At 39.7% G+C, this 26,014-nt stretch overlaps 1 protein-coding gene across 2 annotated transcripts in view; it reads right to left on the reverse strand.

The window, feature by feature from the left end:
- The window catches only part of sgsm2 (small G protein signaling modulator 2), a 191,997-nt gene that overhangs the window by 159,165 nt on the left and 6,818 nt on the right, over window positions 1-26,014 (reverse strand). For both annotated transcript variants that reach the window (XM_039757096.1, XM_039757095.1), the window contains exon 2: window positions 3,866-3,941. In XM_039757096.1, the coding sequence (XP_039613030.1) occupies window positions 3,866-3,941 (76 nt within the window). The remainder of the gene's footprint in view (window positions 1-3,865; window positions 3,942-26,014) is intronic.

Here is a 26,014-nt window from a genome sequence, read left to right on the forward strand (position 1 = left end):
GCTTGCAATGCCAGGAGGACAGCCTTACCACCAGTCTGGAGAAGTTCACCCCGGATACCACAGATCCCTGCAGTCTTTCCTCCCCTCAGCTGGTTCACCACCTGTGCAATCTCAGTGAGATTGGGTGGTTCACAACTAATTGGAGGATCAGCTTCAGGAATCATGGACCCAGAGATATCCAGTGTCCTACAGATATGCGTAATGCTTTGATACCTCTGTAAGCAGAATGTGGGTCGCTAGACCACAGATGGTGTGTCACTTGCTCACAGATTCCTCTAACAAATGCCTCTTTATCTGGCCTCAGAGCCCTCGCAACCATCCTTCTCATTTCCCGGTACAGACTAGAGTTGCCATTGAGCCGTGTGCTGGAACTCCTCTCGATTATATACAGGGTGCCCTGCGAGAAGAACCACCTCCTTTTGGGAACACCGGTAACACCAACACAACCCTCAGCAACCTTCATGGTCTTGTCGTGGAAGGTCTCCCACATCACATTAGGATCAGCAATCGCATCCAAATTCACAAGTTCCTTGCACAAACTGCACGCAAATTCATTAGAAACAGCCTGGTCTTGGAGTCTGGCCAAGTCCAGGCTCATTTTCCTAGTAGGTGGTAACCTACTGGACCTAAGCTGGATCCTAAGAGTAGCAACAACAAGTCTGTGGTCATAATTCACAAACTGGTCACTTCTGTAGACCCTGCAGTTTTGCAAGAGTCTCCAGCATCTGCCCACGAGGAGGTGATCGATCTCCTTCACCACACCACCAGTATTGGAGTACCACGTCCAACCATGCGGCTCAGGGCGCTGGAACCAGATTCAAGTGATTCGCAGCCACTGACCTTTTGCAAAATCAAGGAAAATGGAGCCACTTTCACCACTGTCACCAGACCCAGGAGGACCAAGACAATCCTCATAGCCAGCCCTGTGAGTGCCAGTGGCTGCATTGAAGTCACCCATGGCCAAAGGAGTGTCACCTGGTGGGCACCGATCAACCACTGAGCAAAGTTTTGAGTAAAATGTCTCCCTTGCCGAGACATCACTCACCGCAGTCAGAGTATACACTGAGATAACAGACAAGGCACCCAGGGAGTTCTGTAATCGGAGTCTCATAAATATGCTTGTTGAAAGTAGTGACATCAGACACCATCGGAAGAAGCCAATCTGCTACATTAACAGGTACTCCCAGAGTATGACAGCCATCAGAGCGACCAGACCAATAAAAGGTGTATCCACCTACAGAGATCTGGCCAGTCCCCGGTCTGCGCATCTCAGAGAGTGCTGCCACTGAAATGCGGAGTTTACACAGCTCCTCCGACAGCAGAGGAAGATAATCATCTTGCCGGAGAGCAAAGATGTTCCATGCGCCTACCCGGATGAGCTGCTTCAAATTGGGACCCAAGTGCTGCCGTGCAGCAGGCAACGCCTCAGCACCACACCAGTTCCAATCCCAAACAGACCTGACCCCATTGGCTCTCCAATGGTTTCGACTCTTCCGGGGATGGGGCTCCCCTTCATGATGCGAGCAGCCTTCCTATTTGTGTCTGCAGCAGAGCTACTCCTGCGAAGAGTAAAAAGGAGTTCCCATTTTCTTCTTCCAGGACCTCCTATTTTTCTGGGGTGCACTGACGGTCTGGGTCCCCTAATGGGAAAAAGGGAGACACCTTACAGTCTGCACTCCCTTTGACACCCGCGAGACCAGCGCTGGCAGTCAGGGCAAGGTTGTTTAGCAGCCGATTTTCACCAGCTGCCTCTCTGCACACTGCCCTGCTGCGCTGTCGGTCATCGCGGCTGCGTCTCTTGTAGGAGGCAGGACTGCTGGGCATGCAGGACTGATCACGGCTGCCGTTGTTGTGCGCTCCTCCCTCCCCTTTCTTATATGGCACAGGCTTCACTTACCTGTACTGCCACCTCTGTCAGGCTGGAGGATCTCGTGCCGTGCTGCTTTAGCCACTCGGTGATGGATCCTAATGGTGTCGAGCTTCTTCTCCAGTCCTTCCTTCGCTTCCTGCAGGGCCTGAAAAACCTCCCGTGCAGCCCGAAACAGCTCAGATTTTCCGCGAGTCATCCAGGCCCTGTATTTCTTCCACCGGCCCCTTCGGGTGTCTCTTGGGTTCGGGGTGGAGGTTCGCCGTCCCCGTCTCTACATTTTTATCGAATGGGTACCGACACACATCCTCCAGCCCCTTACCTGTCACGGGGAGGAACTCCTGCTCCTCCAACGAGAACACCGCGTCGGGAAGCTCGTCCTCCAGCCGATGTACTGGGCCAAAGGGAAGACACAGGTCAGCCTCGCTCTCTCCAGAGCTTGCTCCACCATCACACCACGGACACACGTCCTCAGGCCACCAACAGGTACTCCACCCCTCGGCATCGTGGAGGTAGGCCAACGCAAATGCGGAAAAACATTCCCGCGGACCTTCATCCCTGGGCTCGTCACCTACCTCCTGCTGCAACCCGTGGTGCTGGTGAACATGGCGGCGTCTGGCAACTGACTTCTGAGTCCACCTGTTTTTTTTCTTCCCATTTAGTGCAGTGTCCTTAGGAGCTCCTTGGTGGTCGTCCTGCGGCCTCTGCCACATGTGCAAGCTTCGGTGAGTTGTCTCAGTGGCGCACCTTCTGCACGGCTGTGTTGGGTCCTTACACAAATTTCAACACAGGCCCTGGCTCAAAAGACGGACCGGAATCCTGCTGGCTACACCAGTGTAAGAAAAGCCACTATATTGTGTCCGACCCGACAAAGATTGACACGGGAGTCACATGTAAAATAAAACAAATATTTAATTTTTCTTCACCTGTGGGGCACGTCTTCACCGTGAACCCCACAGGCAATACACAGTCCCAATCAAAACACTAAGTAGCACAAAGCACTTCTTTCTCCTTCCACCACTCCTCCCAGGCAACCTTGTCCTCCTCCACCCAACTCTGGCCGCTGAGTGGTGGTCGCTGACTCCCTTTATTGGGTACCCGGAAGTGCACCAGGTGCTTGATTGCCGACATCTGGCTGCACTTCCGGGTATGGCGAAACCAATACCTAAAACGAGCCTGCAGCTCCTGCTGCAGCACCCCCTGACGGCGTCTGCGTAATCCAACAGGGCTGCACAGAACTCCAACCCCCATGAAGCCCTGGGGGAGTCCAAGGCATCTAGTGTCCAGGGGGAGATACTGGGTTTCCCACCCTTGCCCTTCTGGTACATATGGTGCAGGGGGGTGCCAGGCATGGGCCCCGGCCATCCGTCTCAATACACACACATATTATGTGTGTGTGTATATATATATATATATATAAATAAAAAGATGGGGGTTGGGGAGAGACATTTGGTTTAATAAAGTCGCACTTTCTAAAAGAACACATTCTCATACATGATACACCCCCTACTGGATACAGTTACTTTATCTTCTTATAAAATAATGCATGTGAAACTTTATGAGGCCGAGCAATAACAGATATTATGGTGCTTGGTTATGATTACATTTTTCAAATGGAAGTTTCAAGGTAGGGCAGTTATTTAAGATAATGAAGACAGAGGTTTGTGGAGTAATATAGTCATAGTAAATCATGGCATGGGGAGATGTGTTTCATGTTGATTACTACATGTAAATAAGAATTTCACAATACTCTGTACATATCACAATAATGACCCTATAAACCTGTCTAATGATGTGCGCAATGTCAAACATTATAATAATTGAGTTTAATAAACAAAAGAAAGTCAAAACATCAAATATTTTGATCAAAAAGCAAAATTATGGAATTTCATGCAACCAGAGCAAAGAACACACAGTATCACTTTCTGCTTTACATGGCCCTAGTTATCAATCTTATTAATCTATCAATTTAATTTTTTTGTATGACCCATCACTTACTGCATAACGCTATAATGTGACTGCTGTCTTCATGCACAAACTTCTTAGTAACCGATTCCTCCATTATCTGCTTCACCTAAAAAAAAAATGCATATAAAATTATACAGTATATATTTAAATAATATGTGTAATATATATATTTACACATATATCAACACTGGCCAAATGTTTAGCAATGTGAAATATTAAAGGTAAGGTTTACAAAGCTCTAATGAAATAAAAATCAAAATCATAGCACATTTTTAAATTGCCCATTCAAGCAGTAACACTTTCATATACAATGTTATCATCATAACTTAAATATGTATAAACCATTCAGGTTTCCTCTTGGAATGTGAAAGGAACTTGCTATCCAATAGTTTGGTATATTAAAGCATGTAAATTAACAAGTTATTCAGCCAGTTGTCCGAAAACTGCAATTAGCACTGCTACAACACAAAATGCAAATTAAAAAAATAAAAATCACTTTAACATTATACCAAAAAGTTTACTTGCGAGTACTTGCTGATAGAATTCTTTAGTGTGATAGTCTAGTTCTTCTATCTTTTAGTACCAGATCTAATTTACAGTCTGTCTTAATTATTCCTGATACAGGTAATTCCCAGGACACAACACTGCAGCTATAGTAACATCCAACACTGCCAAAATTTTTCACAGATTTATATATGGCAGGTGCGGTGGGCTGGCACCCTGCCCGTGGTTTTTTTCCTGCCTTGCACCCTGTGTTGGCTGGGATTGGCTCCAGCAGACCACCGTGACCCAGTAGTTAGGATACAGCGGGTTGGATAATGGATGGATGGATATATGGCAATTGTTGGAGACCTACTGAAAATGTGTTTTTTGAGCCATTTAGAAAATGGTTAACAACTTCAAGGCATAACAAGCTTCCCCATTCAACCCTTAATAATAACAACATGTCAAGTAAATGTGTATGTGATGTCCAAGTTATGGTAATCCGTCCCTTGACACAACCTATTACTTTATATAATAACTAGACATTAAGCCCGTTACAATAGCGGGCGCTGGAACAGTAGTGCATAAACATTAGTAGGAACAGTCTATATTAAATGGCAAGGGACCTTGACCTCATTCTGTTTGTTGTTTTAATTTTTTTTTGTCAAAAAAATTTTTTGCAAGAAGCCTAAAGTAAAATAATAATAAAAATAAAATAGAAACTTATGACAATACAGTAAGTATACAGTAATTAATATTGCGATGGTCCTGAACATCTGGAAAACTTCTAACTCTTAATAATGCAACATATAACTGACCGTGGCTGAATACTGGTTTGGGCAAGTAAATGCCAACTTTTTCTAAGGTTTGCTCCTCCGAGTCTTTCTCTTTCAGCGTTTTTCTGATGCTCGTTTTCTTTTTCTTCAAATCGATCTGTTTGCTCTTATTTTTCTTTGTCTTTCAGCCTTTCTTTTGTTGTTGTTTACTTGTTCAACTGACCGTTCTTCCAGGAGATGTTGCTTATATAGGATTTGATTGTCTGTTTCTTTTGCCCTACTTGACATGTCCTTTTTTATGGCTGGCATGTTGTTAGTAGATACGCCCGTAATATTTTCTCTTACAGTAATACTGGCTTGTATGTGGCTGTAATATGTGTCACTGTATTGTGTGCCTTTAATTTTCTCTCGCAGTAATACTGGTTTGTATTTCCGTAAAATGCCTGTAATTTTCTCTGACAGTAATACTGGCTTTGATGTCCGTAATATGACTTTAATTTTCTGTCACAATAGTGGGCAATCAGCAGAATGTCCCCAGCAACTGATGTAATGTGTGGCGTGTAGCTGATAATCGTGCCTGTGGCGTCTCCCCAGCAAGTACTGTGCAGTTCCCCAGCAAGTATTTTAATTTGTGGTGGCGTCTAGCTGATTATTGTATGTGTGGCGTCTCCCCAGCAATGGATTTTATGTGCGCGGTCGCGACTACCCAATCAGCGCTCTCCCCAGCAATGATGGAATGGCTAGGCCATTCAGTGTGTGCCCAGCTTCCAGTGTGTGTGCTTTATTTGCTTATCATGCGCCACTGCGTCTAGGCCGTTCACTGTGTGCCCAGCTTCCAGTGTGTGTGCGTCCACGGTGCCGTGCGCATGGGCGGGGCGGACCCGTGCATGCGTACTTCACCAGAAGACACACACACGGACACATGGACGCACACAGGCGTTTTTATTAAAGAGGATAACAAAGCAAATGTCTTCTTAGTTAAGTGAATGAATCATCTCAAAACCTTCACTTACTACCTGTAGTGTGCTGTATAGTTTAACTTCCAAAAAAGATAGTTGTTTAGAGGTAAAAGCTTCTAAGCAGCAATCTATTGCACTATCCTTTTATGCAAAGGGTAATGCACTAAGACTAGGCCTCTTGGACATTTTGCATCTATTGTGGTGATAGCTTTTGTGACATCTTAAATTTGCGCAATGGAACCTATTAAACAAAATATGGTATACAACAGAATGCGATATTCTTACGGATGTTAATGCCCAAGACTTGCTATGCCCTGGCCAATCAGTCAGTCTTTAGTTTATATTATGCAGTGATTTACAAACATGACTACAATACAGAAGGATTTCATAAACTTTTTTGGTCACAACCTAATCTTGCCCTTTTTAGTGTCTTCAAAAACCATTCCTTGTTGAATGCTTAGATCCATTATTATTAAATATTATTATTATCATCATTAACAACCCAACTCTGGCAACAGTTAACCTATGGTTTAAGTAACCCTACAATACAGTATAAGAATGAAACTCAAGAAATGAAAAACGAAAGAATTGCAACACTGTGCTCAAGCAGCCTTGATTGAACTGAATTTATGTTTGAATGTGCCAAAGGCTCATTTTGTTCCCCATCACTGGAACAAAAAATAAAAAAATAAAAAAAAAATAGAAAAAAAATTCTAATCAAACTTTTGACTTAGTTTATAGGAAAACTTTTAAAATAAACATTAAAACTTACAGTAGCCATTTCAAGCTAAGGTACAGATTACACCATATGCACACTACCATCTTATGCCTCTTTTCTCCTAGATTCAACAGCATGTCACTGTTTAATAAATCAGATCACTCTCTAAATTATGCTCTTCTTAAGTTACCAAGCTTCAAATAACAGTAAAATGCTTTTTTTTATTTTGAAGAACTTAGAAAAATATATCATTCATCTAAGTGTTATTTTCCTCCTAGCTCAGTAATCTGTCACTATTATTTGAAATAAAAGCAATCCTTGTTTTAACAGTTCGGACATGAGCATCAGTAGGCTTTCCGCCCTAGGAACCAAGTTACCCGAACTATTTGATAGCATCTCAGTAATTGTTTACTGCTCTGATGCTGATCTTTCTGATCATCAAATAGGTTATTATGTTAGCAATTGACAAGACGAATTCATAATTAATTGTAGAATTGCGGTATTTGAGGGTTTCTCTAGAGTGCCTCTTTTTCTTGAACAATTTGGCTCAAAAACTAAACAGCACACTGTCATCTCATAACAGGCTTAGGTTTCGAGTTTGGTATTTTTCCATCTAGCCATTTTAGCTCTAGACCATCCTAAAGAAACTGTGACACACACACAACATCAAGATATCAATGTTTTCACTATCAGGGGACCCTAATACATCGAGATCTATAAAAAAAAATGAATATCAATTTTTGACGAATCTAAAGCTTTCACTACTCTCCCATAGACGAGAGGTAATGGTGGGGTAGGGCACAAAGCAAAAAAGATAAACAATATATATGTCTGCTGGTAAGCTGCAAACTGAGAACCTCAAAATTGCATTATTTATAAAATCCTGAAACACTGTGTCTGGAGGATATAAAACACAAAAATGCTGATGTTTTTACATTCAACTCTTGACTTAATTGCACTCTACTTGATCAATTTCTAAAGCCCTCATGTGAAATAAAAAACATCTACACATTTTTAAAAAATACAAATTGTACTAAACTGAATTTCAAACCAGAAGTTTATCTCAAAAGACGTTCACTGTGCTTCCTTGTTTTACTTAAACAGATTTAATAAAGCAGAGCATTCTGTTAAGTAAGACCCAAAGCAGCTGGTAGATGCAAGCTACAAAATTGCTAACGCAGATTGATATATTTCCTGTTGCTCACCCAAAGACACACTGACTCAACCATAGTCCAAATTGATTTAAAATTGTGTGTTACTATACAATAGCTAATGGCTACGGATAGTGATAGTGATTTAATCTTTGTTACCATTTATAATTGATAAATTAGGTGCAAATCCAGAGGCACCCGGGAAGCAACAACGACAACAGGTTTTTGGTTCAATAAATCTGTTCATTAGATGCCCGCTTTTGTTTGTAATTAAATTTATTTCTTTATTAGAATACGAGTTTCTGTATATATTCTGCATGCAGAATTTGTCCACAGTACACTATTTTACAATTAAAATTGTGCAGACAGATGTGTGAAACTCATTCTTTTTATGTAGGCTAATTCTAAAAAAAAAATGTGAGAAAGTCATGTGTTATATTAAATTAATATATCATTTTAAACATTGGGGTGAGCAGAATGGATTCAATTCTTAACCTGTTAAATACAGATCTACTTTCATCAGTGATCTACAGCCAATGCCAGCTGCATGACTCAACTGCGAACAACTGTACAAAGAGAGCTGGGAATTTGGGAAGAAAGGGAAGTGTCCAAATGAGGACAAAACACATCAGCAACCAGCCTTCTCTGCTCAGCATTTTTCTGGCCAATGTTCAGTCACTGCTTAACAGAACAGATGCCATTAGAGCAAAACTGGCTTCATGAAGAGACCCCTCAGTACAGATACATGGTTTTTCTGTGCAGGTCTTGGATTGAATAGTCTGGGAAAAGTAGAGCAGGAAATGTGCGTTTTTAGCAAAGCTTGGTGAAACTGATGTTAAAAATCATCTCAAAACCGGACTACCTGATTCAGAATATTTAATGATGAGGCACAGTCTGTTTTATCTTCCAAGATACTGTAGTTTGTCAGTATTTTTCTGACTGCTGTTTAAATCACTCCACAAGACAACAGTAACATTGCATTAAGCGATCATTACAATACCATTACAGAATATGCACATTTGCTGTATATTCAGAACAATTATTTATTTTTGCTGGAAATTTTAAATATTTTTTGTGCTAATTTTAAACAAAAGGAAAAAACGAAACAAAAAATGAAAAGCTCAAAAAAAAAACCCTATTTCACCACAGTGAGACAAGTTGAAGATATGACAGAACAATCGTGCACTAGACAAAAAGGGAAAAAAAAACAAAAACAAATTGAAGCTTTGAGTAAAAGCCACTCAAGTAAAAGAATAACAGAACAAATTAAAGCTGCATCATATGGCAATAGTGACTCAGGATACAAACATCAAAAAAGATGCAACAATAATTGTTTGAGAATATATTTGTAACTGAATCAGAGGAATCTCCTAGTAAGTATTTACAGAAAAACTATTAGTCATAGGAATAAAAGGGGAACGAGAGACTTAAATGTCATTATGAGACAAAAGAAAGTGCTTAGTCCAATTAACCGTGTAAGTGGACCAGATTTAAAAACATTTCACCGAGACTAACTGCAATGAGACAAAGGACAGCCCTGCCTAAAACGGAAACAATACTATAATTGATTGATCCAGGGGACGGGGTTGGGTTGCCAGAGTATAAATTAAATTAATCAAATTTACAAAACCATACTAAAACCCATTTTGCATTGATGTGCCATAAGAAAGGCCAGCTCACATAATCAAATGCCTCTTCTGTGTTAATGGAATGAATAGCACCTGGGCTCATAAGCCATGAAACAAATTTGGGTATTCATATACTCAGTAATCTCTTTGGGGAGTCAGGTTTGTTTTCATTCTGCAATCTTTTCTCTAACTTTTCACTATGTTCCTGCACTTTTTTCTTTTTCCTACAAGTCAGTTGGTCATCAAAGCATGAGAAATCTCTATCATCCTCATCTTATCCCATTTGTTTTTCAATTTTGTTTCAACAGCCAGCTTTCAAATAAACCTGCCTCAGTGCTGTATGCACATCTGTGGGATGCTGGTAAAAAGTTTCTCGCTAATTCAGTTAAGTGGGATTCAGATCTGCAGTTCTCTTCTGCCTTAAACTTGGATTCTGTCTTTAAGAAGTGAAAAATTACTCCATAAATTCAAATCAAATGTTTATCCAATATAAAATTGTTCATAGGATTTAAAAAACTCCTTCAAAATAATGTTTAATAGGTTTAGCCCCCAGACCCAGTTTGTAATTTAGGCTCTCTTAAAGCATTTGTCTCTTTTCTTCATATGTTTTGGTCTTGCCCACCTGCCACATCTTTGTGGACCCCTGTTTCCACCTGCATTTTGCTCGTTTTGGATAACTTTTCCTTGTTCTACACAGCTTTTTTTACTTCTCCATTTTTCAACATACTCCTTTTCATCCTCTAATAGGAAATTGACTTCAGTGAGTTCTTTAGCTGCTAACATGCCATCTTGATTATATCAATGGAGATAGAAGGGATAAATGTTTCTAAAATAAAAAAAATATCTCAGGAAGAATCCCACTGTTCCCTGGAGCCTCCCCAGCACTCAGAGTCTAAGCTCTCCTGGAGAGATAAAGATATGGAGACATTTTAAAAAAAAAAAAAAAAATCAGAAGAGGTCCCTCCTAGACTTTCTCGTATACTCAGATATGGGGATGGATATTTGAGGAGTAAACTGCAAGACAATGATTATATTTTTACATTATGTACATTAAAGATACATCAACAAAAAATCATAATAATATATTGAAGAATTATTATAAAAGTAAAAGTTGAATAAAAGGGAAGTACCTCCGGAAATAGCCCAAAAGTTGATAGAAATCACCATTTTTGTATCTAATACTTGTAAGCAAAATTTAGTTGACCTAAGTGAAAGCATACTCAAGTTATCGTGTTTACATACACACACACACACACAATTCCAAAAATGGTATTTTCGAACTCCGGAAGGTCCAAAACGTCAACATTCATCAAAATCTCAAAATAGAATTTTTGAAGTATTCTAATATTTTCCCTATACTTTGTAAAACAGAGTTTCATCAAAATATCGACATGGAATCATTGGATGATTACAATACTTTCCCTATACTTTGTATATGAGAAAGTAAAAAGAAGACTCTTTTCTATGAGGTGGAGAAGCAGAAGGTTATCAAAGTATAAATGTAATCAGTACTGGCCTGGGATTGTGATAATTCATTCTGGTGCGTGCAACCCCTAAACCAAAGAGCTGAAACAAATTAAAGTCTGTACAAATTTACATAAAAAATTTCAAATGAAATGTTCTCTTAGCAAAAGGATAAGGGCTATAATTTTCATACAAATGATGCTGCTCAAAGTGCTTTACATAATGAAGAAAAAGAAAAAAAGACAAAATAAATAAGAATACCAACCAGGAACTCACTGTCAGAGAATATAGTCAAACAAAAAGTGAGGTCAAGAAATAATTTACAGCATTCTTATTCTCAACAGTGATCGATTGCAAATCATTAGACTACAGACTATATCTAAGTAGAATGAGATCTCCATTTTTTAGAGCAAGGGAAGGAAAACTTGCAACTTGATCATTTTTGTTATTTCAACATTGTAGGGCTGCAACTATTAGCCAACGTAATCGACGATGTCGACTACAAAAAATCGTAGACATAGATTTTTATTGTTGACGCGTCATGAACAGAACCTTCAATAGAGGGTCCAGTCACAAGGAACCACATTGGTTTTTGCAACTGCAATGCACTACATAAACGTCTGGGGGCAGAATCATTTGTTATTGTTTGTCAAGACTGCACACTGTCCTACCAACGAAGAACAACGTCTGAGGAGAAGAATGTAAAGGAAAATAAATGTGGTTGCAATGGCAAGTCGGATAGAGGAGGGGGAAGGAAATGGAAAAAAACTGAGACAGAAACTTTCTAAAGTGAGGGAGCACTTCAACAAAACAAAACAAAAAAAAAGTTGAATGCAGATTATGTAAAGCGGAGCTTTCTTTTCACGGCAGCACCATCGCGATGCATGAACATGTGAAACGAAAGCATCCTGGAGATGTGATGCCGTCGTCTTTTGAGAACATATGCTGGCGCTGTTAGTTAGTTAGACAGGGTCAGATCAGGAGGTGAGAGAGAGTGTGAACGAGACGAGAAAATAAAAGTAAAAAAAGCTAACTTTTACAAGTGACAAATTTATACCCAATCTGTTCATTTTCAAATAATATTGCATTAGTGCGATGATATTTTCTGATTGGTACTATTCAGGTCATACAATGATTTCTTCAAAATGTCACATATATTTGTCTGTTTCTTTTTTTTTTTCCCCTGGTGCTGCACGCGGACACCAGAAGGCGTGAGCTTATTCAGTGCTAGCAGCAGCACACAGGTGGCCGGTTGCTTGTGCTATAACAACTTGACCTGCCGGCGATCAAAGCACCTACACGTTGCAAGGCATGTACGCAGTCCACTGAGAAAAGAAGAGCGTTCATGGCACACCTTGCAGAGGAGCATTCTTATGAGGCAGTCAGGATCGAACCGGGGGACTCTTGATTACAAGTCAGCAATTCCTACCGCTGCACCATGGAAGCTATTGTATCATCCTTGAACCTTCTGTGAAAGTGTTTATTTGATCTGTGCACTTCAGGCTTTACACATTCTATAGTTTGTATCTACATTTTGTCATTTATTACTAAAATATGAAAAACGTTTCAGTTTTAACAATGTATTTTTTGGTTAAGTTAAATGCACTTTTTTGTTTAAAGACTACATGCACTTTAGTTTGTATTATTTAATGTATTTCTTTTTTATTGTGATGGTCACACTAATATAAAAACATCTGATTATTTTCAAATTTATGTTTCACTGGTTATTTTAATTTGATTATTATTAATTTTAATTGTGTTAATGCAGAGACATCATGGGGGCGTTGACTGATATGAGCAGATGAGGTAAGACATGCACTGGAGCCCAGAACAGGATGTGCAACCACAGGTCGCAGGCAACAAAATAGTCAGGCATGAAATAATCGTGACTAATCGAAAAATAAACTAAACAATTAGTCGACTACCAAAATAATCATTAGCTGCCACCCTACAACAATGGACATTAGCAACAAGGAAGCAAGCGTGATGCCTAAAATAAAGCCACACCAAAGTGATGACAATGGAGAATGTTCACATGTGCTTGTGCTGCCTACTCATATACAAGGCCCTGATGTTGCATGAAGCAATGTTAGCTTAGACACAGTGAGTGTGAGAAAGAGATACACAGGAGAGAGTGTGAAACATGAAATGGGGAAAAACTTGTTTCCTGCTCCTTTTCAGTCTCAACCATTTCAGTTTGCATGTTGATAAACTTGGTCAGCACAGTTGTATTCAGTGTAGTAGTATGTTAGTTTATCTCACTACAAGGGCTGAATGGTTCCTAAGAACAAGTTTGGTGTCAGCAATTGTTAAGGTATTCAGAGATTCAGCTCTGTCAGCAGTGGAAAACTGGGAACAAGATTCCAGCAGCATGCAGCTTTCCACAGTTACAGTACTCGGTGGTTTAGTGTTTTTGACAAAAAAAAAAATTAAGACAAGAAACAGAATGAGGTCAAGGTCCTTGCCATTTAATATAGACTGTTCCTACTAATGTTTATGCACTACTGTTCTAGCGCCCGTTATTGTAACGGGCTTAATGTCTAGTTCTATTATATAAGTCCTGAGTGTCCACAGTTTTTGCACATCTGCAGGAGGTCCTGGAACCATATACCTGCTGATAAGGTGGGCTGACCTGCAAACCAAGGATTCCTGCACCGCTCCAGAACAAATGTGTTCCTGAAGGGGGCCAGTGCTTTGCATCAATGACAGTAGTGCTTATATCTTCTGAAAGTAAGATTGACACCTACTATCTAGCAAAGGTCCTGTCTGGATAAACCAACAGGGCAACTTTGTGCATATGATTGTGTGGCAGATGTGTACAAGGTTGTTTGTATAAGGACTATATCTCTGGCCATTCTTTTAAGGGAAACATCGTTTAACTATCGAAGTTTTTGAAGGAATTGTGTTACAGCTACCTATGTTGCTACCAACGGGACCACTGAATGGTCTGATCATAGACACGTGGGCCAAGGTTTTTAAATAATGTAGCAGTTAAGACTTTTAAGCGGACAAAGTAAAATGATGAAATATTTAATACGTCTTATTTATCAAATAGGGCGACATGTAGGGGGGTGAAAAATTAGTGTCTTTTGATGTGTGGAAAACAAGACTCATTTAATTTGTGTGATGTGTAAATATACAGGCAAGATTTTTAGATAAGATTAGGTTTTTAAGTAATAAAACTGTGTGAACAAGAGTATATTGTAGGTACTTAAATAAAGGTTTATCAGGGAAGTGCCTTTTTTGGAAAATAAGCACATGATGGTCTCATCTTTACATATAATACGCTACTGTGGCTGTTCGTTTGTCTGTCCAGGATTTTAAATCACCTGTAGCTCGCAAACCGTTTGACCTATTGACCTGAAATTTGATATACATATACTACGTGACATCTACTGTCCGCTCTCAGCGTGATGATTGACCTCCAAGGTCAAAGGTCGACCTAGGAAGATGAAGGTCAAAAATAAGATAACCTGTAGCCTGAAATTTGGTACACATATACTATGCTGAAACTCTGCACTACAGCTTTATATTAAAAGCAAAGAGTTTTGGAATTTTTATTTTATTGTAGAATCAACTCTCGGCAGCAGGCAGGCCGTGTGGCGCAAGAGTATGGGAGCCGTTCTCATCCCAACCACCTTCGCCATCACATCTCCTACCTCTTCATATCTTACATCATTCTTGAGGCAGATTGAAGACTAAAGTGCCAGCTTAAGTTAAAAATTAAAGAAAATGTACTAAGTAATTGCAACACAAAAACTGACTTAATCAGTTTAAACGTGAAAAGATGCAGATGAACAAAGAGAAGACAAGGGCCGCTAGAGTGGAGAAAAGAAGAGCTGCTACGAAGCAGCAAGCGCATCAACTTCTGAGCAAATGAATGCTAAACGTACAGAGAAACAGTATGAAAACTATGAATGCTCAAGTCAAGTGTATTCACTGCACGTCATCGTGCCGTGTGCCATTACTGGTAGGATAATAATAGAGAGAGGACACTGGGATGCATGCAAAAAAGATTGAAGACTGAAAAGATCCCAATGAAAAAGTAAATGCTAAAAACTGCTTATATAAACTAACCAGGGCATATATGCTTGTAAGAAGGTATGAAACAGCTTGAGATCTTGTTATGTTATCGTATTTGGCTAAAAACTAGCTTCACTGACAAGTAACAAATTCATTCAAAATTATCAGTTGTTCATTTACAGATGATGCAACTACTGCTATCATCCACCAAGGCACTCTATAAAGTAAATAATTTGAAAAATATAGTCAGAGGCATCACAACTGGCATGGAGTGACATTACAAGAGGAGAACAGAGAATAAGAATTATGCTTGACCTAAGAAGGCCAGACTGTAGCACTAAAAAGACAATTTAGCCACCTGACCTGAAACTTGCTATGTGACTCTAATCTGAATAGTTCAGGTTGTAGGTTTCATCCATTATTTCAGCTAACATTTGATATGCTTCATTTCACTGCTGATCAACATAAGTTAAGACTGAAATAAAGTTTAAGCATTATGTCATTGAAATTACCTTGTTGTTTACTGGCAACAGAAATTACCACATGGTTGGAGATTTTTGTGAATGAGGGACTGAAATACTTATTCAGGTCCAGTAGAATCCAAAGCCAGGTCATGAGCATTATAATGTATAGTAATATAACAAGCTGTGCCCATTCAGGTGAAATCCTTTCAGTGGTAGCAAACTGGGAGCAGATGGCTGCCTGTGATCCCAGTAGGAGCAGGTTCCTGGCCTTTGTTAGAGCATTCAGTGTAAAATCCTTTTAGGGTACCCAATCACTGTTAGGAATGATTCAGACCATGCAGTAGAGAAAACTGACATGTTTGGTCTCTGCCATTGTAAAAGTACTAAGAGGTTCTTCCCTTGCAGTGGTGGAAAACTGAGAACTCCAGCAGGAGTCTGGAGATAACTGTTGCAGGGTATACACGCAAGACAAGGTTAGTACACTCAGGAATATTATTTAGGCATGTCCAGGATTTACATGTAAAAATAACATTAGGAGGCAAAGGTGCCTTTTCATGGGCACTTTTGCGCTAAAATACACACACAAACACAAAGGTACTACGGGCAACATCAACATAAGGAAAGTAGCTGGTCCTGAAGGTGTGCAAGGACATGTGTTACAAGCCTACACTGACCAACTAGCAGAGGTATACACATATAATCAACTTTTCTTTCTCCTTATGTAGATTCCCTTTATGCCTGAAATCAACGACTACCATGGCTGTTCCAAAAAAAAAAACAAAAAAAGCAACTTACAATAATCTGTCTCAACGACTATCGACCAGTCACTCTCACCCCTGTTATCACCAAGCGTTTTAAAATTACTGGTAATTAGGCACATTAAAACATTTAGTATTGGTCTAGATCAGCTGGGACAGTTTGCCTACTGGGCAAACAGATCACCTGAGGACACCATTTGTGTGGCTCTGCATGCTGCCCTCTCACACCTTGAAAAGTCCAACATCTTCATTAGGATACTCTTTGTTGACTACAGCTCAACATTTAATATCATCATACCTAGTCAGCTGATCAACTAATTCCATGCACTAGGACCAACTCCCTCCATATGCAGCTGGTTACTGGATTTTCTCATTAACCACCCCCAGTCTGTCAGGTTGGACAAGCACACATCCTCCATCCACAACCTAAGCACTGGTGTGCCACAGGGCTGTGTGTGAAGCCCCCTCCTCTATGCACTTTTAACCCATTACTGTCAACACATCCATTAATAAAACATTATTGTTAAATTTGCGGATGATACAACTGTCATTGGGCTCATATCAAACAACAATGATGCTGCATATAAGATGAGGTTCAGAATCTGACACCAACAGCTTGGTCTTAAATACCAAGTCGTTGTGTAATTTAGGACCACTAAAAAGACAACTTACATTGCAATAGCTATTAAAATATGAGGCTGTGAAGAGAATCTCCAGCTTTAAATTTCTAGGAGTCACCATCACAGAGAACCTCTCCTGGGCTTACTAAACTTCAGTGGTAGTAGGCAAAGCACAACAATGCCTCCCCCAGAAGCTGTTGTTCAACTTTTACAGCTGTACCTTAGAGAGCATTTTGACTAACTGCATGAAGCTTGATACAACAGCTGCACCAAAGCTGCCCAAAAAGCCCTCAAGTGGGTCACAAAAAAAACGCAAGACAGTATTGGCATTCCACTGCCATCACTTGAGCATCTACACAAGACTTGCTGTGTAAGAAGGGCTAAAAACATAATCAAGGACATCACTCATCCTGGACATAACTTGTGTAATCACCTCCCATCAGGCAGGTGCTTCAGATTAATCTGTACATGTACAAATAGACAAAATAATAGATCCTTCACAACTGCGATAAACTAATTGAACTCTGATGTCTCCTCAGTCTGAGATAATTTTTCATTGAACATGCACAATACGCTATGTACAGTAGGTAATATGTAATATACTGTTTACTAACATGAGCAATAATAATCCATCCTGCTGTACAATATGTATTATGCAATAATAATCTATCCTGGTTACTTGAACATTTAACAGTGAATATGGCACACAAAAAAAAAAAACTACTCTTTCATGTCTTTATTTTACAAATTCATTCAACGTTCACGTGGTATTGGAAAAAGTAAGTGAACCTTGGGATTTAATAACTGGTTCACCCTCCTTTGGCAGCAATGACATCAGTCAGGTACTTCCTGTAACTGCAGATCAGACCTGCACATTGTACAGGGGGAATTTTAGCCCATTCTTCCCTGCAGAACTGCCTTCACTCTTCCATATTCTTTGGTTGTCTTCTGTGTATGGTTCTGTCCAAGTCATTCCACAGCATCTCAATACGATTGAGATCTGGGCTCTGACTGGGCCACTCCAAAAGGCAGAGTTTGTTCTTCTAAAGCCATTGTGCTGTGGATTTGCTGCAATGTTTGGGGTCATTGTCTTGTTGCATCACCCAGCCTCTTTCGAGCTTAAGTTGACAGACAGACACCCTCACATTATCCTAGAGAATTTGTTGATAAACTTGTGAATTCATTTACCCCTCAATGATGGCAAGCTGTCCAGGCCCTGATGCAGCAAAGCAGGCCTAAATCATGATGTTCCATCCACCATACTTTACTGTCAGGATGATGTTTTGATGTTGATATGCTGTGCCCTTTTTATGCCAAATGAAGTTTTGCTCGTTCCTGCCAAATAGTTCAATTTTGGTTTCATCACTCCACAAAACATTTTCCCAGTACCGTTGTGGAGTGTCCAAATGCTCTTTCGCAAACTTCAGGCATCCAGCAATGTTCTTTTTTGATAGCAGTGGCTTCCTTCTTGGTGTCCTGCCATGGACTCCTTTCTTGTTCAATGTTTTGTGTATAGTTGACTCATGAACAGAGATGTTAGCCAGTTCTAATGACTTCTTCAAGTCCTTTGCTGTCACTTTAGGGTTCTTCTTTACCTAATTGCTGACTTTGCATTGTGTTCTTGGGGTCATCTTGGCAGGGCGCCGGTGACGATGCGGGTTCGGCTCCACGCTCCCATCACTGTTTGGAAGCCCCTCAACCCAACACCGTCGGTAATGTCACCGATGAGCTAGACAGTGGAGGCAACAACTGAGCAAGGGGATGGTACAAATGTGCAAAAGTGCTTTTATTAGAAACCAGATCAACAAAAACAAAGTGTCCAATAAAGTGCAGTGCATCAAACGAGTCATTAAATAAATAAACCTTTAAAAGAAAAACGTGGAGGTTAAAAATACTACAAAAAAAAACAATCCTTTAAAAAACAAGGTTAAAATGTTCATACTAAGATAGCGTCTCACCTGCTTATCCCGCTTGGGCTTAGCAGCAGGAGAGACGCACTCTGCAGCTGCCCTTTTCTCCTACATCCATTCACACGAGACTGGAGACCTCCCAATCCCTGGCTTCGGTCTAGCACTCATCCCAGTCCCGAGACTTGGTTTACATCCAACGGCCAGGACGCTCACGTTGGGTAATCCACAACCAAGCCTCCCTACTCCCGCTGCCTTTCCAGCCTTTTGTGGCCAGTCGCCTTTCCCTGGTCACTCCCGCTACCTGCTCACTCAGCGGGAGCAACTTCCAACTTCAACTCCTGGGTGTAGGCCCAGCACCCAGGCTTCTTCGCAGCTGCCCGCAAGCGTTCGTTCGCTCGCTCGCTCACCCATACGCTCTTTGTCTCTCTCTCGCACCGACTTGCTTCCTCGTTCCCTATAACCTCCGTTCTCTTTTCCATTTTTCTCTCATTCTTTTCTTTTTCATCCCCTTCCCAACCGACTCACGCTTCTTTTATACAGCGAGGGGCCATAGCAGCTGCAGCACATTAGCCACGGGAACAATCACGGATGTGGGCAGTCCCTCACCTGTGCACTAGGTGAGAAACGCCCACACCGCAGATAGCCCCATGGCTTGCTATGGCCCAACGCCCCCTCACTAAGCCGCGAGTGCGGTGATTATTTATTTAAAAATGGCCTTCATTCAGCGAGCTGTGGACCCATAACACCACACGCCCACTTCTAGGCAGAGTAGCCACAATACCAAATTGTCTCCATTTATAGACAACTTGCCTAACAGTAGACTGATGAATATCTAAAATCTTTGAGATGACTTTGTAACCCTTTCCAGCCTTATGTAGATTAACAATTCTTAATCGTAGCTCTTCAGACAGCTCTTTTGTGCAAGGCATGATACCCATCTGGATATGCTTCTTGTCAAAAGCTGAAACTTTATAGTGTTTTTTTATCAATGTAATTCTAGGCCACACCTCTGAACTCATTTCATTAAATGGACTCCAGGTGTACTAAATTCTGACTGCAATGAGCTTTTTAAAAAGTCATTAGCTTTGGGTTCACTTACTTTTTCCAACCTTCAGTTTCACAGTTTGAATGATTTATTCAATATGGTCAAAAATTCTCTGAAAATCTGTGTATCTTTAGTTATAGGAGACTGTGTTTGTTCATTATTGTGACTGACATGACGATACAACCATGTTTTATATGGGAATTAGACACAAATATAGATAATACCTAGGGGTTTACATACTTTTTACTTTGACTGTAAATGCACATTGGAGTTGTCACAAAAGTAATTATGCTGTATTATACGATGATAATAAAGTGCTTGAACTTGTGAAGTACATTATTGTTTTATGGGATTCATGGGAGGAGACAAGGGATAAAAGCACATTCTTTACGTACCTTTCTAATTTTATTTTTAGAGTAAATTAGGAGGCAGAAGGAGATCCATGCTGCCACTTCTGCTCCAGCTCCAGCTTCACTCATTTTGACACAGCAAGATAAAAGCACCACAGTGCCCAAAACCGGATGTCATTTATTCTACTACCTTGCAAGTGGACGTAACTAAGCTAACTGAAACTAACCTTTATTTTCTGATTTGTTTCCAACTTTTGCCTTTGGAAATGAAATGTAAGATTCCCTGGGTATGACCTGAACACTCTGTAGTGTTTTCTTTATTTTGTACAGTGCTGTAGTCAGCAGGATATCTTACAAAGATGACAGACCAGGCAACCTGCAAACTATGCTGGAAACCTTAGAACAGCTGTGACAGCAAAAGAGACAATTACAGGTATTTGTCACTAACCAACAAACTATATTCACGAAAGCAGAAGCTTGCTGCAGATTAGCAGATACTCCCCTCCTGGACAGAGGACTCTGGCCCTTATACAGTAGATACTAATCCTGTATGGCACAAAGAAGTTATAGAGGCATGCCTAGTCTCATTTGAATGCTCAGTTACACAGCATTGCTTGGCTTAGTGTGAGCAGGCACATATCTTCATGCTTTTATTAAAATGTATGCTTTTAGATCTACCACAATGGCGTTGCTACCAACTATGATGTCTTTAAACCGGAGATACTGATCCACTATATGTGTAATTTTGAGGACACCAGTGATAAAATGCACAGAAATGCAATTCTATTCAACTGGCACCAGTATGGCCCCAGTACGGCTACAGTCAAAACGTGAAAGTGGCCAAAGCCCTCAAAGAACTTCAAGCATATTTGTGGTTGATGTAATTGCTTCAGACTATCCTGACCAAGCCTTACCAGATACACTCAGCTATTCTGTACATAAAAAACAAGACAATGGAGGAACTGATCAATCTATTTAAACAACACTGATAAACCTTGGTAGCAGAAGGTGAGGAATTCAACTATGAAAAAGCTTACTTTCCTCATTCTAACACAATGAGAATCTGACATGGTCTGGAAAAAAGGGAAACTTCACCCCTGCTGCTGCTTTGCTACAAGTGTGGAGACCTCAGCCACATGATCCTGAACTGTTCATGCTGGGAAAACCAAATGTATCGTGCATGGGCCTGAGGAAAACAATACTGTTTTGTGATTATATCTGTTTCCCTATTTAACCCCTGATATTAGTCAGTGGTGGTAAATTGACACTCATTGAAGGGTTTAGTGGACTCTGTGAGTAACAAATATATGGATGCTGTCAGTTATATTTTACTGAACAATTTGCAAGTGAACAGAACTCACTTAACTGTATCCATGGAGAAAGCCACTTCTCCTTGGTTGCTACACTTATCTTGGCCTTTCAGGGCTTACTGTGGTAAGATACCTGCTCCAACTAATCTTCTTGTAAATCACACAAGCTCCAAATTACATGTTGCATGACAGGCCAGGAACACTTAAGTACAACAATATCACTACAGCAACTTCTGATACGACAGCAGAGTGTGCAGGAGTAGTTGCAGACTATACAAACCAGAAAGATATATGTGCTGCTCCTACAGCTGAGAACTACTCTCAGTATAAATAAAGTTCCTTTTTTTTGGTAAAGGAAACAATAGAAGGATGAATCAAGACAGCTCAACAAAAATGCTGTTACAGTATATAGTAGGACCCCTTGAGGACATAAATACTCCTTAGTATTGGTGGACTATGCTATGTAGTATCTTAAAGCCATCTCACCTCATATGGCCAGCTCAAAGACCATAACCCAGGAATTTGTAGGAGTGTTTGTGCAGGTTGGCATACCGAAAGAGATCTTTAGGGATAAAGGGATGCCATACATGTCAGAAAGCTTCAAATATCAGCCAAGCTTTTGCACATTAAACATCTGTTTAGTATAAACAGTGCGATGGACATTTTAAAAACTGACTCTTAAACAGATGTAAAAGAAAGTTGTTCACGCAGATAGCAAGGATCAAGATAAACTGCTCCCTCTCATCCTCTGTCTATTGGGCCAAGGTATTTAACCTCTTGTACTACTGCTGCAGTGTAAACAAATGTCCTTGTTTTTTGTTTTGCTGCTACTACTACAGTGCCTATATTTTCTAAAACATAATACAAAATTAAGAAGCCTGTGTGTTTTTCTTAAATAAAAGCTAACTTTTACTAGCACAATAATTTTTTTAAATCATTCAATCATAGCATGAAATTAGTTGGCCAAATAAAGACTCTCTTTAACTGCAGATTTTTTTTGATAACAAAAGCTGCTCATTTGGTTTTAGTATTACTTTTTGAATGAAATAGAATTAATCACTGCATTACTTATTATAGAAGCTACTGTACTTTGTTATCCCCGGATTCAGCAGGGGATTGTTTCTATCAGCGATAGCCACATTTAAAGATAGTGTAAATGCAAATAAGTTCTCTCCACACAGAGCAGTCAAGTCAAGAGAAAAGGCAAATGGCTGCAGTCAGGTAATCTGCATGAGGACCCCCAGCAATTACATCTGTGCTGCTTTAAAAACCTGAGTGGAGTGGTGGCAATAAAGTTGACTTACTATACCTTCTGTACAACTGTTGTGCTTTTGGTATCATACTAAAACACTAAATTGGACACAGTGAAACATGTCACTTTCTTTTGGATCATTGCAAGCAGCCCGTTCCCATTTTAAAAATATGTTATTAACTGCAATGTGTTGTGCTGAGTAGATTAATGTGAGCAGACACTGGAGCCACATTTTAATGGCTGGTGTAAACGTGCTTTGGCTCAATTACATATGGATACAACCTATGAAATGAACATTAAATGTGGTATTACAAGTTATTGCGCACTGTAACATATTTTGGATATTGATGAAGTGGTCAGCTTTAAAAAGACAAGTTTGACATAAATGCTGTAGCTTAATTTTTAGTTATTTGATATTTTGCTGAAATTGTATAGTTTTCAGTCAACTACTAGACCATAGCCCCCTGGTTGAGAACCACAGCTTTACGGGATGTGCAATTAGAGGATGTTGCGGGAGAGAAGGGAGAAAGGTACAATCTCTACCTTTCAGTGTTTATTCTTAAACTGGAGAAGGAAATCAATTGAGCCACTTCCATTCTGCCTCTATCTCTGGCACTTAATGCAATGTAAAAGGACAACACAGACATCACTTGTTAGACCACTCAGATCAGGGGTGTCCAATTCCAATCCTGGAGGGCTATTTTGGAAACTGTTTTTTTCTGCCAGCCAATTTCTTCATCAGTGACCAAATTCTGCTGTTAATTTGCTGATTTTCTTTTCATTTTCATTGCCATGTTATTTAAGACTAGTCAAATGATTTGATTTTTTTTTCCTAAAATGGCAGCCAAAAAAATGTGAGATGTGAAGTAAGTCGCATATGACAAGCTAAATCAGGGTCTCACACTCCAACCAGTTTCATTATTAGAAGGTGATTCTTGTTGTTAACTAGACCCGTTATTTAACTCCATGGTTTGTTGGTGTTCTCATTCTGCCCCAGTAGACATTTCCAAAACTGATTAACCCTGTTTTATTGTACTTGTATACCCCACAATTCTCATCTCAGATATCTTAGCAAGTAAGCTGCATGCTACTGGGACCACAGCCCAGGTTCTGCTCTAACTCTTTCACCACTGAAAGGACTAAAAAAAGGGATGTCTCTGCTATGACAGGAACATCCCCTATCCACATGGCAATTGATAATGTCAGTATATGCAAGGTAGTTTCAGTGAGATGATAAACTTTACTTCATTTAAACCCTATGATAATCATCAGAGAACTTGGGCACATCAAATTAGTGTTAAAAAGGAGTTAAAAAAGGATGAAAGCATACAACCTGAACACAGCAAGCTTCACATCAGGCTGCTGGCTTTTTAGTACCTACAGTCTTAATTTTCATAGGTTAGTTGGGATACTATTGCCGGTGGCTATCCTGACAATGTTATCTAAGAAAATGCTCCCAAATCCTCAAATGGTAGTGGTTTCCTCCACTGTTTGCATTTTCCTACAAGTATGCAGGACACTGGAAATTTTACGCAGGTTTTCAGTGTATTTTATTGAAATAGCAGATCTTTACTTCTGTGTAAAAATGATGCTCAAAACTGTGAATAATGAAGGCATAGCTATGGCATTAATCATGGCCTTTCCTGTGTATTTCAAAATATGCAGAATCTCACTTACGTTCTTGTAAGAACAAGGATTTCAGAGTTTGAACAGTCTCATTCCACTCCTCAAGTAAAGCAGACAGCATTTCAAAGACAGATGGATACTATCTATATACAAACAAACAATCTAACCCACATTCAATAACAGGTCACATTTTAATAATATAGGTTCTTGACTTACATCAGCAAGAGAATAAAATACAAATATTGATATTTTGATAATGGCATGTAAGTTTGAAAAAGATGAGTGACATTTCTTAATTTTATGGGCAAGTCTTTTGCTTTCTTCTCTTCCATGCATTTTCTGGCCTGGTCTCTTCCAAAGAGGTGGATCTGCAGAGATATTAATCTCTGGTTGATATAAATTAACTGTGTGTGTCTGCTGATGCTTCAGGTTGCTGAGCAACCATAGCTCGGGCTCAATGGAGTTTAAAGAGTCGGGGAGACTTGAAACAGTATATGAAGCCTTTCAAGAGTAACTACAAGTTTAACCTTTCCACAGCCGAGGAAAAAATCAAAGAGCAACACTTTAACATACATTTCTTTATTCAGTTTTGAAACATGTAGGTCTGTTTTGTAATTTAAAGATTTTTTTTCTGTAAAATATATCATCTTATAAAAAACATATAAGTAAATTAAATACACCAGATGTTGCGACTCTGTGCTATTGCTCAAGTAACATAGCATAGCTGCATTGTACTGGACCTTTACTCGCCACAGTAAAACTAGACTAATTTAAAATGGACAAGCCTCTGTTCACATTAATCTAAACTGCCAACAGGACAATATTAATGATTTCACATGGTACACTAATGAAAGCCTCTGTTTTGTTAAAATATGCTTTAATTGTTTTATCCTTAAAAAGTAAGTATTTCAAATATGACACATGAAAGCAGAGGCCTGAATTATTTATTCATCATGATGTTGCTGCCCCAAGCAAGATTGCCAAGTGGGAGGGTGACATCAAACAAGCAAGGCTCCAACTTGAACACCGAAAACTAAAAAAAATGGACAGTCATGACAATAGCTTCAAAGTACCCAGTTTATTCACCTGCAGATTGACATGGCGTTATCTAAAAATCACAAAACATTTGGACTTTTATTTAACATAGAGTGTATTCCAAACTTGATTTTACTATTTGAAAAAAACTGCCACAATCCAACACTACCTGTATGGATTGAATGCTGAAATAACTGACCATGGTTTTATCACTTATCTCTCAGCTGCACTACTACACTTCCCTTTAATAGTCCTCCTGCATTTATAATATCATCTGGATCAGAATATTGCTTTGAGAGTAGACATGACTCAAATCAAAAACTGCAACACTATTCTTCAGCTGGTTGATCTACAATGATATCCTGTCTAATCTCTCTATTATATAAAAAAAATCCTGGGACAAGACTTTTTAGCCTGGGGCCAGAAATAAATGACAAAGAGTAGATGACAATGTAGAACGTCGTAAATTGGTTCAAAACCTTTGGCGCGATACACATGCAGAGCAGATTAGAGATAATGAAAGTACTAAAATTCGAAAGTCTCAAAAAATGATAGCAAAGATTGCATGAGCGCAAACAAAAACGGAAATTATTACTCAGTGAAATAA

Source organism: Polypterus senegalus, chromosome 6, assembly GCF_016835505.1.
Source record: "Polypterus senegalus isolate Bchr_013 chromosome 6, ASM1683550v1, whole genome shotgun sequence".
NCBI lineage: Eukaryota > Metazoa > Chordata > Cladistia > Polypteriformes > Polypteridae > Polypterus > Polypterus senegalus.